Here is a 14,492-nt window from a genome sequence, read left to right as displayed (position 1 = left end):
GAAGTGGCACAGACATGGAGTAAAAGCATATAAACTCCCTCCTTTGTCTATGCTCAGGGCTCAGACCTTAGGAGACGACTCTCCTCCGAGCCGGCCAGCGTTACATAAACCTCCATCCTCCAAGGTCTCCCAGGGCGGCTTGTCTCTTCTGTCAGGACTGGAAGAACCAGTCCAGGTTCTGTGACAGGACGAGCAGGAGCCCTCGTCAGCCTCGGCCACAGCTGTCAGGACCTGACCCGAGGACACAGCTGGCCATGCCCGGGGAGTGAGAACAGACGCTGGGACGCTGTGTTTTCACTTGCACTTGATCCTCGAACAACGTGGGGCTTAGGGACGCCAAGCCCTGCGTGCCAGAATGCCACACGTAACCTGTGGTGCCTCAAAACCGTAACAGCCGAGAGCCCGCCATGGGGCAGAAGCCTTCCTGGTGCACACAGTCTGCACGCCACACACCTCACACCGAGCGTTCACGACAGAGTCAGCTGGAGAGAAGGAACGTCACGGCCACGGCCACGTGGAAGAGAATGTGTGTTTACGGGACACGCTGTCGTGATCGGGAAACCTGCCGCCAGGAGGACCTGCACAGCTCGCCCCGCATTGCGCACAGGTCAGCGCGCCACTGGGGAACAGCAGGAGGCTGACAGCACTGAATGAACCGCTGTGTATGAGCACGAACAACAAACGACCCCTAAGAAAACACAGCGAATGTCCCTGCAGGCTTCAGCATGGCAAGAGTTTCCAGACAGGCCAGAAAGTAAAATCTGCTCTTCATAAGAATCCCACACTTAGGTTCTTTAAGGGACATTACAACACAAATAGACAAACCACAGGTCAGGGGAACACAGGCAACACATATACCTATGAGAGTATCCGGAACGCACGTCCTCAACGGGGCGGGGGGGGGGGGGCTGGCTGGCTCTGTGCGGCACCTGACTCTTCGTTTCGGCTCCGGTCAGGATCTCAGGATGGTGGGATCCAGACCCGCATGGGGCTCCGTGCTCGGCGGGGGTCTGCTTGAGGTGCTCTCTGCCTCGGCCCCTCCCCACCTCATGAACACATACGTGCTCTCTTGCAAACAAGTAAACCTTTAAAAATAATAAAAAGTAAAAAGTTCTACTACTCAGCAGTAATAATGAACAGTTAAAAACAGGCCTATAATCACAGGACATAGTGTCCGAGATCAGGCATTGTTAGGGAAATGCAGGGGTGCTGGGGGGTGTGAATGGCACCTGCTCTAGAAGGTTCTGAGCCTGCACCTGCCCCGCAGCCGTGCCCCCATCTGCTTGCTCAGGAGAAAAGGGAACACGTCTCCACACAGATGCCTGCACCAGAAGCAGCTTTAGTCCTGAACGCCCAAACTGGAAACACCAGGACCTCCTTGGCTGACCCAACGGAAAAGCTCTCCATCACATACAGGAGGGACCACCAGGACAACCAGCAGCACAGAAAGGGTCCCCCTGCCTGGTGCTCTAGAAAAGACAGACTAGGCTATGGGGCAGATGCTGGGACACTCTTTGCCCTGGGCCATGGAAGGTGCCAGTGAAGGGGATGTCCTGTGTCTGGAGCGGCGTGGATCCCAGGGACATGTGTGCCGGGTCACAGTGACTGCGACCACCACCTACCTACGAGAGGGGCAGAGCCAGCCTCCGACGTGACTCTGAGCACACTATCAGCGGAATTGTGCCAGCACGGTCCACACCGGCTGCCTCCACCTTCAATCTTGCCATTTTAATTTTTTTTAAAGATTTTATTTATTCATTTGACAGACAGAGATCACAAGCAGGCAGAGAGAGGGGGAGGAAGCAGGCTCCCCGCTGAGCAGAGAGCCCGACGCGGGGCTCGATCCCAGGACTCTGGGATCATGACCTGAGCCGAAGGCAGAGGCTTAACCCACTGAGCCACCCAGGCACCCAACCATTTTAATTCTTATTCAAAAAATACTTCAGTTTTGATTAAAAGTATCAAAGTATTGGAGGGCTTGAGGGGCTCCATAATTCAGCATCTGCCTTGGCTCAGGTCATGATCCCGGGGTCCTGGGTCGCTGCACTGGGCTCCCTGCTCGGCGGGGGGTCTGCTTCTCTCCCCCCCCCCCCCGTTTGTGTTCCCTCTCTCGCTGTCTCTCTCTGTGTCAAATAAATAAATAAAACCTTAAAAAATGTATCCAAGTATAGAAAAATATCTTGCTCGAACCCTTCACAAATGATGGTCAGGATGAGGGTCAGAAGTAGGCCTTAGATGGTTTCCTTGCTGCTCTCTGCACTGGGCAGTACCGTGGGCATGAACAGCACACACATCCCCGTCGCTGCTCTGGGGGCCTCCTGTCTGTGAGACACGTTAGCTTCTGTAAGAAAGTAGTGAGATCATGTCATCATAGCCCTTTGTGATCTGAGATGTTCTGGCTTCGAACAAGCAAGTGTGACCCATATTTCATCAGAAGGCTCTGGATTCAACCTTCCTCTCGACTTCCCGTCTCCGACACAAGTGATGCCTTCTGGGCGCCATCCACCTTCCTCTCTAACGTCCTGCTGTGTCTCAGGCATGTTAATTAGTGACCCTGAGCTATCTGAATCAGGAGGGGGTGCTGTCCGTCCCCCTAGCTGGGTCGGAGACAGACAGGTGCAACCTAAGGAGTCTGGCCGGGTCCGGCGGAGGCATGGCCACTGCACGTCAGACATGGGTCTTCTGGGGGAAGTGGCTGGAAGCCAGTGGCTGCAACCCGGGGTATGAGTGTCTGCGTGCAGAGGGTCTCAGTCAGGAGGCTAGCTCAGCCACAGACACCCAGTACACCAGCTCCCAGGTAACCCAGAGCAGACTCTTCAGGCATGACCCGAGGCCCAGCTGCACCAAAATCTGACGACCTTGTGAACGTTCACATTCCAGCCTCTTCCATGCATCTGTGAAAATGGAACATCCAGGACAGGGGCCAAAATACCCTGGTATTTCCAGAAACACTCCAGCAGACCTTGGAGCAAGCCTTTCCCAACATCGTATTCGTGCAAGTGTGCGAGCCGTCAGCGTACAGCCAACAGGCTGTTCGTCTGGACCTCGCTGGCCAGACAGAGGTCACTCGCCTCTGAATCCTGGAGTAAATCCTGCACCGACAGTGCACGCTGGCCATCCTCCACATGGCGCACAGACGGCGAGGCACTCTCCACGTGCTGGGGGGGCCCTGACAGACCCAGAGGTCTTCGTAGCTCAGCCTCCTTCCCCTGCTATCGGCAGCCCGAACGGAACCAATGCCTTACCTGGGTTTCGTCTTAAGCATCACCTGCACAGGCTATGCCTGCGTTACGGTGGAAGGTCGAGTTCTGGTACAACATTTGGCTCTTATAGAAAATTACTTGAACACTAAAACAAGTAATATGACAAAAGCCGGCTTTATCTTCAAGTCTGTGTTAAATTTAAATTTTCGGCTTTGCTGTTGACTCTCGTAGATTCCACAGAATGGTTTCCTAAAGGAAGGTACGTGGGACCCCTAGGTTCTTGGGAATGAAACGAGCTTCCGTGATGTGGCCTGATGAGGTGGGCGGGAAACATCGGGAAGGAACGGCTTCAGAACTGGAACCTCGTATGTGAAAGCGAAGTTGAAAGCTCGCGGCTAAAGAAAAGAGAGCTATCGCCGTATCGAAAAAAACAGAACACCCTGCCCGCCACGGAACAAAGTCTCGTGGTAGAACTCAGTTCTGGTGTGCGAATCCAGGACGGAAACGTTGCTCGTGCCCAAGCCTCCCCAGGCAGGAGAGCGTGGCCTCTGCTCCCACGTCCGCGGCCGCAGCGCCAGCCCCTCGCGTCTCCCGGGCCCCTCCCGGGGGGCACCCTGACCTCCGTCTGTGTCCACACACAGCGCCATGGGTGTGTCGTGCGGGGCACGCTGGGCTGACGTCAGCTCCACGGAGTACAGACCACACAGCACAGCATCCGCTCAAGAATGTCGGCTTGTCAGCGTCTTCATGCCTCAGCTTCCCCTTCTGCACTGTGAAGATAACTCAGTTCCCACTTCCTAAGAAGAATGTGATTAAAGTACAAGTAAATGCTTACGATGAACTCAAACCCTTTTTTTTTTTTGGCTCCAGGTAAAAGTCGTGGCTGCGTCGCCGAGAAAGGACGTTGTAAAGGGCCCTCCGCCGCGGCCCGCGCACGGCGTCAGAGGCCAAATGAGCGCTGAGTCCACGCCTTGTGGGTTTGACTCCAGAGGTCGCCCTGCAGCCCTCAGCCACCCGTCCAGCGCACACGGGATCACCAAGGCAGCCTCGCAGCTGCACGCGCGTCTCGTGTACGCACACGTCGTGTGACACAAAATGAAGACCCTGTACACACAGACACAGAAGCCACGACGCTCGCGTGCACACTCGGAGGCCTGTGCTGTCCCAGGCCTGTCTGTGCAGAAGAAAGCGACTGCAGAACCACAGAACCACCAAGAGAGAAGAAAACCAAGGCTCCAGCAGTGTAACGTGGGATGGCGTGGCGAACACACAGGCTTTGGCGTTATAAGGTCTCTGTAGGAGGTAACTACCGACTGCGTCAAAACGAGCCAAGTTCTGTACAGACAAGGGACATGCACTGCGAGGACGTGTGACTCGCCACCGTGCACGCCCAGCCACACGTGTGCGGTGACCGTGCTCCGGGCCCCTGTGCAGCCCCGCAAGTTAACAGAATACGGACTTGCATACAAAAGCCAGGAAAAGTGAAGACGTGGAAAAACCAAACACAATGTATCTACTTGCACAGGAGGGGGCAGGAGATGGAGAGGAGTATCAGACCGGGCCAATCCACAACAGACAAGACAGAGGCTTAAACGTGATCTTATCAACAATCTCGTCCAGTGGGGGCATCTGGGGCTCCATCCGAGAAGCGTCTGCCTTCGGTGCAGGTCGTGATCCCAGGATCCGGAGATGGAGCCCCACATCGGACTCTGAGTGGCCCCTTCCCGTGCTCGTGCTCCCTCTCTCTCTCACCCTCACTCAAATAAATAAATAAAATCTTTCAAAAAATTAATAATCTCATCAAATGGAACCACAGAACACACCAAGTGAAAGGCAGAGACAGTCAAATTGGTTAAGAGAACGAAACAAAACTTAGTATCTATGAGAAATGCACTGAAAATAAATGACCCAAGTGGGTTAAAAGGAAACAGAACAGAAAACACCACCCTAACACTAATCAAGAGAGAGCTGCAGTGGCTCCCTTCGGATCAAAGCACACTTCACAAGAGAAGAAAGCCAGAGAGCAGAGCCGTCCTGCCCTAACCGGCAGGCTTCCAAACGCTCGCAGCAAACATTACGGGGAGGAGGGAACCCACAGTTCTGGACGGACGGACCGCGAGAGCGCTCTTGCCGGCTGATAAAGACACAACGAGCGACGGCCACCTGCCTACACAGATGTCGCAGCCCCACCCACCCCCCAGCACACTTGGGCCATGAACCCTGGTTCGGTGGCTTCAGGCCACGCCATGCCTGGTCTCCACATGTCATTAAAGGACAGATCTCAGGAAAGTCCCCACACACTTGGGGACAGAACAGCACGTGTTTGGATAACCCATAGATCAGTGTGGAAATCAAAGGAGACTAGAAAGTGTCTTGAACTAAATGCGCGCATCCAAACGGGGACGCATGCACGGCGGGATCTGGAGGGAGCACACAGCACCCTGCCCCGTGCAGGCACAGACGGTGGCCTGCCTCCACCAGGGCCTGTGGGCCGGCGAGGGCCGGTGACAGGGGTTGGGGGGGCCCTGGCAGGGCAGGCCTGGAGACGAGGGCCCCAGAAGGAAGCATCCGTGCCATCTGCTAGGGGCAAGGGAGGGCAGGGAGGCAGCAGAGAAGACACAGGCGGTGTGGGATGGGCCGGACCGCAGGTGGTGGCGCTGAGCACTGCATGGGTGGAGACGGCCCTGCGCGTGGCAGGCGCGTGTGGGCTGGGGACGTCCGTGGGGAGGGTGTGCGGGGCAGGGCTGTCTGCGGAAGGGCGGGCAGAGGGCAGGAAAGGCTATGCGCGGAGAGATGACAGTGAAGTTTCCTGGGGAAAACCTGCGCTCACCGCGCGGTCCACGGCAGCCACCAGAGTGGCCATGGCTCCGTCCATTCCGGAGAGGGCAGCGCGGGGACGGTCACGGACTCAAAACAGAAACCGGAACAGAGCCTGCGGAGTGGCAGGTGCTGGGGGAGGGGAAGGTCCAGTCAGCCTCTCTGCACCGAGGGGGCCCGTGGGCTTCTCCCACACAACCAGCCTGTGTGGACGCGGACACATCTCCAGCCGACCGAACTGATTTTCCACCGAAAACGTCAAGTGTGATTTAAAAACAAACCATCATATTTAAGAGTGGAAGGGGCGAGCACAGACCTACTCCTTCACGACAGAGCAAAGGGAGACAGACTGCTGAACCAAGCAGGGAAACAAACCCCTTTTTCCTTTCAATATGGTTTTTAAGGACTGAGTATAATTAAAGTACATTATTTTCTTATTTTAAAATTGAAAGTCCAAACCATGAAGATAAGGCTCACTGTTTGGCCTAATTTAGTGGTCCTGGAGTCCACATGTGAAGGAGTCACCCAGGCCAAAGTGGGAATGGGGACAGAGCAGGGGCAGGGCGGGGGCTAGGGTGTGCGGGGGGCGGTGTTGAGAGAGAACCCGCTTGCCGGAGAACTTCAGAAGAGCCACATGCGAGACACGACTTCGCAGCTCACTGCAAAGACCACGAGGCCTCTGCAGCCCAGGGCCCCTGCGTCCACTCCTGTCCACACGGCACCCAGTGCTGGACAGTGACTAGCTCTTCCTGTCCCGGGCAGTCGTGGTGGGTGCCACGAGGACCAGACACGTGGACGAGAAGGCAGAGGGCAGCCGGCGTGCCTCCTGCCCTCCGGTCTGTGTGTCAACACGGCGCACACGGCTGGAGCCTGGTTTCCTGCGCGTGGCCAGAGCGCCCACGGCCCCCCGGTCTGAGGAGCACCACGGCTGCCGCCTGCTCCCCAGCCTGGTGCTCCAGCCCTGCTCCTGCCACAGTCCGCGCCGTGCCTCACAGCCCAAGACGCAGAGGGGAGGCTGGGGAGGCGGGAGGGCCCCCAAGAACTCCCACACGTGGAAGAGCCGCCGACGGCACTGCAGTCTGGCCCTGCGACAACCGCAGCCCGCGCGCTCTCCTCCCGCTCACCCGAAGCCCGCACCTTTCGTGAGCTGCGGGAGTGTTTTCTGCAACAGTCACGGGCGTGTGAATGAACGATCTATTGGAGTTCCACATTCAAAAAAATAAGAGGAAAGGCCATTCTCCACAAAGCACTCGTAAGGCAACAATCCCAGAGAGGTGCTCTGCTCGGAGAAGAGAAAGCCAGCTCTGTCTGCCCCCGACCCCCGCTTACTGCTCCGGCGGCTGGAGAGCCGGTGTCCCCAGCAGCAGGAGTCAGCAGCCAGCAGAGGTGCGGCGCCCCTCCCACGAGCGCAGCGCTGACACTGCTCTCTTCCTGCCGGGATGCGAAGGCCCAGGCCTAAAGGAAAGGTCTATTTTTTTTTTTTTTTTGGTAAAATTTTATACTAAGATGAAACTTTGCTCTCCATCAGTCATCAAGGAGACGGACCTTTAATATTAAGTTCCACATGATGTCCTAAATTAGAAACACCAGCATGAATTGATACTCTAAGTCAGACGAACACTGGGGATCCTGGTCTACTTCTGTTCATTGTAAGGGGGTCGGTCATGAACTTTCATCTACTAAAAACACCTCACCGGATATTAAAAGTCTAAAATACGTATTTATTTCCTTCCTGACTTTAAATGGTGAAGAAACAATTTCCCTCCATGGTATGTATTCCCGAACTGCAGAACCACTAGAACGTTCTGGGGACACGCGCAGAGAGGCCATCTGCTTCCTGTAACGAGGCCATCACCAAGGACCTCAGCGTTAAGAAGCGAGTTTTGCAGACCTAGCACCATGTTCACATTTGCTGACAGCATCAGCTCCGTGGTTACCTCTATTACTGATCTTTCTTCCAAGAGCCTGGTTCTGTCCGAGACTGACTGCGCACGGAGAGGGACCCTTTCCATCAGTGACAAATGGAAGAAAGGTTCTGTAATATCCACAGTAAGACCCTGATCATGCTACAACACTCAGCGTCATTGGGAGACCGCTGGAGAACACCCAGCTCTGTCTGGGCAGGACCGACCACCAGGGCAGCACAGGCGTCTCCTCTGGCTGGGGGGCCCCAGCAGGTGTCCGTGCTCCACCATGACCTCCTGCCTCCCCAGAGGAGGCGCCTGCAATGTCCATGCTCGTGGCCCGAGCAGATCCTCCCTGTGCTCCCGGCCTTCGAACAGGCTACACAAGAAGAAAATCCAGAACTGTTCCAATGATGACCACTCTGACCTGCCGCTCGCCAAGACGAGCGCGTGCACCCACCGTGACTTACAGACGTGACTCTGTAGGTTCGCCTCACACAGCAATGGGCTTAGGGGTCAGGGCTTCGCCCTGAGTGAGCGCAGTGTGGAACCGCACACACCTCCCGTCCAGAGGACAAACAGCTCTGCCAAATGGCCGTCCTTCTCCCGACACAGCTGAGAGAGGGAGCAGGCCACACACTGCCGGGGTCACAACCTCAAGCGCAAACCCCAGCACTCTGCCTTGCAGGGCTAAGGAAGCTTCCTCGTAAAAGGCAGAGATGTCTGTGACCAAACGCAGAATGACATCACCCCAGAAACGGGGGAGATGTGTCCCGTTTCAACGGTAGATGTCTTCAGTGCCGCTTTCGTGACCTTCAAGTCCTGAACCGAGTGCAGGCCACGAACTCCCAGAAGCCACTGTGCACGCCACTTTCTCAAAGACTGAGCTACGGTTAAGGCCACGCGGGACTGTTGTTGGGCTTTTGTGCCAGCTGTGGTGGCAGAAGAGCTCCGCCAGCTACCGCGGTCTCAGCTCCACGTACACACTGCGGGCAGCCCCCACATGGCAGGCTTGACCCCACGCGGCGCCCAGACCCCCGCCTTACCTGGACCATGTCCTCGTGCCCCCGCAGACTCTCCAGAGGGACCACGGGAAGGAAGGACTCAGCGTCATGCCTTTTCACTCTCATCTCCACAGCAATTCTAGAGATTGATCGTTCATTCTGACTCTTTAAAATTACAATTCAGTTTATTTAAGACTCTAATATGAAGATCTAGTTTCCTTAAGCTCATTCAATTTAATATCTTATTTATATTTAGAAATCGAGTGAATGTTAATATTCACAAGCAAAGTGCCTTCCTTTTGTGTTAAAGTTACTCATGATGAACAGATTAAAAATCTTCAGGCAATTAATGAAGTTTATGAGGGTTTTGGAGTGGAGTGGGGTGGGGCATGGGAGGGCCTGGTGGTGGGTATTGTGGAGGGCACGTACAGCATGGAGCACTGGGTGTGGTGCATAAACAATAAATCTTGGAACACTGAAAAAATAAGATTAAATTAAAAAATAAAATTGTCAAGATTCATTTCAAATATATTCAAGATATATATAATATATATGAATATATAATACTTTAAATTAAAAAAACTTAAAAAGCAAAATGCTCCCACTTTTCAAAAATCTAAGAAAGTAAACCTAAAATATGCTGAATCTCAACTTCTCTTAAAAATTCAAATGCTGCAGTTTTCGGGTCATAGGGAAGCTCTATTTTTATTTTTTTGAGGCTCTCCACACTGTTTTCCAAAGTGGCTGCACCAACTTGCATTCCCACCAACAGTGGAAGAGGGTTCCCCTTTCTCCACATCCTCTCCAGCACATGTTGTTTCCTGTCTTGTTGATTGTGGCCATTCTGACTGGTGTAAGGTGGTATCTCAATGTGGTTTTGATTTGAATCTCTCTGATGGCCAGTGATGATGAACATTTTTTCATGTGTTTGTTAGCCACTCATATGTCTTCTTTGGAGAAGTGCCTGTTCATGTCTTCTGCCCATTTTTTGACATTATCTGTTTTTTGAGTGCTGAGTTTGAGGAGTTCTTTATAGATCTTGGATATCAGCCCTTTGTCTGTAGTGTCATTTGCAAATATCTTCTCTGATTCTGTGGGTTGCCTCTTTGTTTTGCTGGCTGTTTCCTTTGCTGTGCAGAAGATTTTGTTTTGTTTTGTTTTTTGCCAAAAAGAAAAAAAAGTTTATTTGGTCTCAAAACTGTAATATCAAATAAAAAGTGAACATCTAATAAATTATTAATGCAAAAGCAAAAAAGATAAACTTACATGATATCCCTATATGATTACTTGAAGATAAAATTTCTTATGCTGTAATTTCTAATTTTTTGCTCTTTTTCTCACCGTTAACTTTAACATTAATTCTGTTCATATGAATATGCTCTATTCTTACATTTGCTAAGCCATCAGCTATAATGAAGGAAGCAGAGAAGAAATTTTGGACCATATGGGGCAAGCTCAGTCACAAAGTCAGAAGTCATAGGGAAATCAGGACTCCCTCAAAGTTAGGTCCAGAGCTTTAAACTTTTTCCCCTAACTTATGATATATATTTTATATATATATATATATATGATGATATATATGCTTTCTTTTTTCCAAGTGGGCATTACTATGCTATTATTTTCCATTTTCCTTTTATTTTTATGAACTGATTGATACTTTGAGTACAAAGGCTAGGTCTTGAAAGAACCTCCTCTCTGTGGCAGTTGGAACTCTCAGAAGATGTCCCTGTTCCCACAAAATAAACCTATTCCTATTTGTTTGATTTTCTGAAACACACACTGTAAATATTTGCTATCATTAATATCATCACTGGGAGGCTCAGCTGTTTGGACTGATACACAAACAGAGGTTCAACTGTGATCACTGATCATACTGAGTCATATGAAAATACAAACAATTTTCATTTTTTAATCCAAGTTAAAAGCACAAAGGAGATACACAGGTTTGTACACGGATATTGCCTTATTGTTAATTGTTTCCTCATTGTTTTTGTATCACTTTTCTCTTCCTTTCTTCTTTTGCTCTTTTTGCTTGTGATTGATTACCTTCTTTAGTATTATGCTTGATTTTTTCTTTTTATTTTTTGTTTATCTGTTATAAGTTTGATTTGAGGTTATATATAACATTTTAAGTATGTAACCATCTATCTGCATTATGTTGATGGGCACTTGAGCAGAAGCTTTTGATCTTGATGAAGTCCCAAAAGTTCATTTTTGCTTTTGTTTCCCCAAAGATACAGATGTAATGAAAAGAAGGGCCATCTGTACCCCAATGTTCATGGCAGCAATGGCCACAGTCGCCAAACTGTGGAAAGAACCAAGATGCCCTTCAACGGACGAATGGATCAGGAAGATGTGGTCCATATACACTATGGAGTATGATGCCTCCATCAGAAAGGACGAATACCCAACTTTTGTAGCAACATGGACGGGACTGGAGGAGATGATGCTGAGTGAAATAAGTCAAGCAGAGAGAGTCAGTTATCACATGGTTTCACTTACTGTGGAGCATAAGGAATAACACAGAAGACATGGGGAGATGGAGAGGAGAAGTGAGTTGGGGGAAATGGGAGGGGGAGACGAACCATGAGAGACTGTGGACTCTGAAAAACAATCTGAGGGTTTTGGAGGGGAGAGGAGTGGGGGTTGGGTGAGCCTGGTGGTGGGGACTAAGGAGGGCACGGACTGCACGGAGCACTGGGGGTGCTGCAGAAACAATGAATCTTGAATCACTGCATCAAAAAGTAATGATGCATTTTATGGTGACTAACATAACACAATAATTAAATAGGTAAATATATGACTTACAGACCAGAAAAAGTGCTTTCATATTATCTTACATCAGTGCTCTTATAATATCATACTGGACACAAGGTGAAGTTGATGATTACAGTACTGACACAGTAAGTTCTGTAACATGATGACAAGCACATCTGTGACTTCCGGTCACACGTCTGTGACTTCCGGTCACCCACTCCAACAAGTTGCACCTACTTGTCTGCACACGGAGCAGCTTTCTGCCACGGCTAAACCAAAGTTTCCCTATATTTCTTCCTGAACTTCCCATGTCACTGGTGGCCCCGTCCCTTCCAACCAGAACCCGTCAGCTCACACACCTGTCCTCTCTCTTCTGTAGCACCGAGTTTGGATTCCTCATACCTCTCGGCCACAGTCCCAGCCAGGGACATCACTGGGGATGGGTGCACGTTCCCACCCTAAACAGCGTGATATCTGAATGGATGTGTCTTAGGACAAGTACACCAAGTGGCCTCTGTGTGCACAGTGACCGCAAGCTGACGGCCCAGCCTTCGAGACAAGCGTGGGCCGTGGGGACTCGGCTGCCCTTCCCAGCAGGATGTGAGATGCTGCCACGGTCTCTGGGGCCTGAGCCCACGCTCCCTGTGAGCTGCCAGGGTTCCTGCTCATTTTCGGAGTCCTCTCTTAGCCACACGCCTTGTGAGAATAATTTCATCAGTACGAGTGCAATCTTCTTCCAAAAGACTCACAAGTCTTATTTTGATGACTGAGCAACAGCACTGGTGAAAAACACAACTTCCTGAACCATATCTAGCAGTATTCTGAGAGAACCAAACTTTGATTTTGAGAGAATAATACTTCTCATAATTAAATGTATTTAACAAAAATCTAGCCAAGCAATCCATCTCCTGCCTTTCCACGAGTCATGCTGAGTCCCTGGCATAAGGTCAGCACCCTCCTCTGTACTATCCGGCCACTTGGGACAAGGCCCTTAAATTAAGTTCCCAGATGCAACACAGACCCACCAGAGCAGACTCTGCAGGGCTTTCGTGATCCCTGCCCTAATGAGCTCATGACGCTGGGGTCACGGCACCCTGCCCTAGGCTGTGTGGGCACCTCTGGGTTTCCTCCCTGGACCTGCAGGTCCAGCACCGTCCCCAGTATGACCCAGCACTAGGGCCACCGTGGAGGGCGGGGACTGACCACACACCCAGGAGAAAAAGCTTAAAGGTTAATAAAGGGCTGACCAGCACAAGCACGATTCCAGTCGAGGGCAGTCACCCAGCTTTCAAGCCACGGAGAAATGCAGGAAGGTGAGGCAGGGAGCGGAGGAAGCAGCCACTGCGGTCGCGGGGTTAGGGCTGTCAGGCTCCACTGCACCCATGCCACCAACCCAGCCATGTGGTGTCCCCCGTCACATGCCCGGGGTGGTGTTTCTTTCTTCTCCTCTTGTGAGGAGCGAGGATGATTACAGGTGCCCACCAGGAACGCAGCACGCCGCACGAGTCCAGCATCCTGCCCGACTGGACACGGAGGAGGCACCCTCGCCCAGAGACACAGACCCGCCCTCCCCGCTGACCGGGGCTCCCCGGCCTGCAGACTCGAACCCCTGCCTTCCGACCACGCTCGGGCATGTCTGCGCCTACACATGCGCTTGAAAACCTAACACGTTAATAGGTTAACAGTTGAATGTTGATGTGATTAGAACTCAGAGGAGTCTTATTTGACAAATACAAATATCAAATTGTGGTTTTGATGCACCATTTAATCGATATGATAGAACAGAAGCCGAGTCAGGTACTTCGGTCGGTGGGTACCAGCAAGTTTGTAAACAGAAGGGCACGCACTTGAGAGGAAGCAGGAGTCTGAGTTTTGCTTTAGTTTTGGAAATGTTAGTGAAGGGATAATGTGTGTCTTAAAATCAAACAAATACACTAAAAAACAGAAACTTTTAAACACCTCGAGGACACTGTTGAAGAAGCATTCACAGATCTGAGAGCTGTGATCAGACAAAATGCAAAACTTTTGAACAACGAGGGTTTTTGTTACGAACTTGCATGTGCAAACACAATGAGCGCGGGGGCTGTAGCACCATTCCGGAAACTCAACAGCAATTGTATAAAGTGAATTGCGGTGTCGCACGTTAACGTTTGAAAATGCTCATTCGTGTTCCGTGTGCCCACCCAGTTCCCCGAGAGGAAGAGCCAGAAAACCAGCTTGGGCCCGACCTCCCCTCGCCCCACGTCGGGAATCAGCACTCAGGGGACAGCCTGCTCCCCTCGCCTCCCGTGCTTCCGCGAACTGTGCGGGAAACGGTCAGCCGTTCAGAGCCGTTCTCATCCCGTTATGCAGACATTTTGACGCCAATACTGCATTTCCAGGCCCACTGACCTCACCCCTGCCTGCGGTCCCCGCACCCCGCCCTCTGCCACAGGCCCCACTGACCTCCCGCCCCGGCTACAGTCTGCGCCCCTTCCCTCCCGGACCCTCGCTCACCTGCCCGGTGCCAGGGCAGTGAGAGGATTCAAGCATCAATCCAAGCGCTCTGACAGCGAACGACCACACGTGTGACCAATCAGAAAAGCGGGCCCCCGTGGTCGTCACAGCACGGCCTTGTGTCCTGACACGTGCAGAGAACACTTGAACCTGAACGACCCCACCACACGGCTACGTCATGGCTGACGCCAGGCCGAGCCACGTGAGGACTTCTGTGGCACAGACAGGGGCTCTGTGGTCAGTGACGCGGCCAGCCTGTTGCATCCGTGCCTCTGACATCCAGTGTCACTGAAAGCCAGGTGTGCCCGAGT

General features: G+C 52.0%; 1 protein-coding gene across 20 annotated transcripts in view; it reads right to left on the bottom strand.

Moving 5' to 3' along the window:
• WDR27 (WD repeat domain 27) overlaps positions 1-14,492 on the bottom strand; it is a 151,746-nt gene that overhangs the window by 60,676 nt on the left and 76,578 nt on the right. The window contains exon 26 of one of the 20 annotated variants that reach the window (XM_045079999.1): positions 2,136-4,000. The exons of the other annotated variants lie outside the window; for them this stretch is intronic. Coding sequence (XP_044935934.1) covers positions 3,956-4,000 — 45 coding nt within the window. The 3' untranslated portion in view covers positions 2,136-3,955. Of the gene's footprint in view, positions 1-2,135; positions 4,001-14,492 lie in introns of those variants that run through there. 20 annotated transcript variants of the gene reach the window in all.

Source organism: Mustela putorius, unplaced genomic scaffold (genome assembly GCF_011764305.1).
Source record: "Mustela putorius furo isolate JIRA1106 unplaced genomic scaffold, ASM1176430v1.1 tig00000450_pilon_pilon_pilon, whole genome shotgun sequence".
In the NCBI taxonomy this organism is placed as follows: domain Eukaryota; kingdom Metazoa; phylum Chordata; class Mammalia; order Carnivora; family Mustelidae; genus Mustela; species Mustela putorius.
Note: the sequence above shows the minus strand (reverse complement) of the source record. Positions and strands in the feature narration are given on the sequence as shown.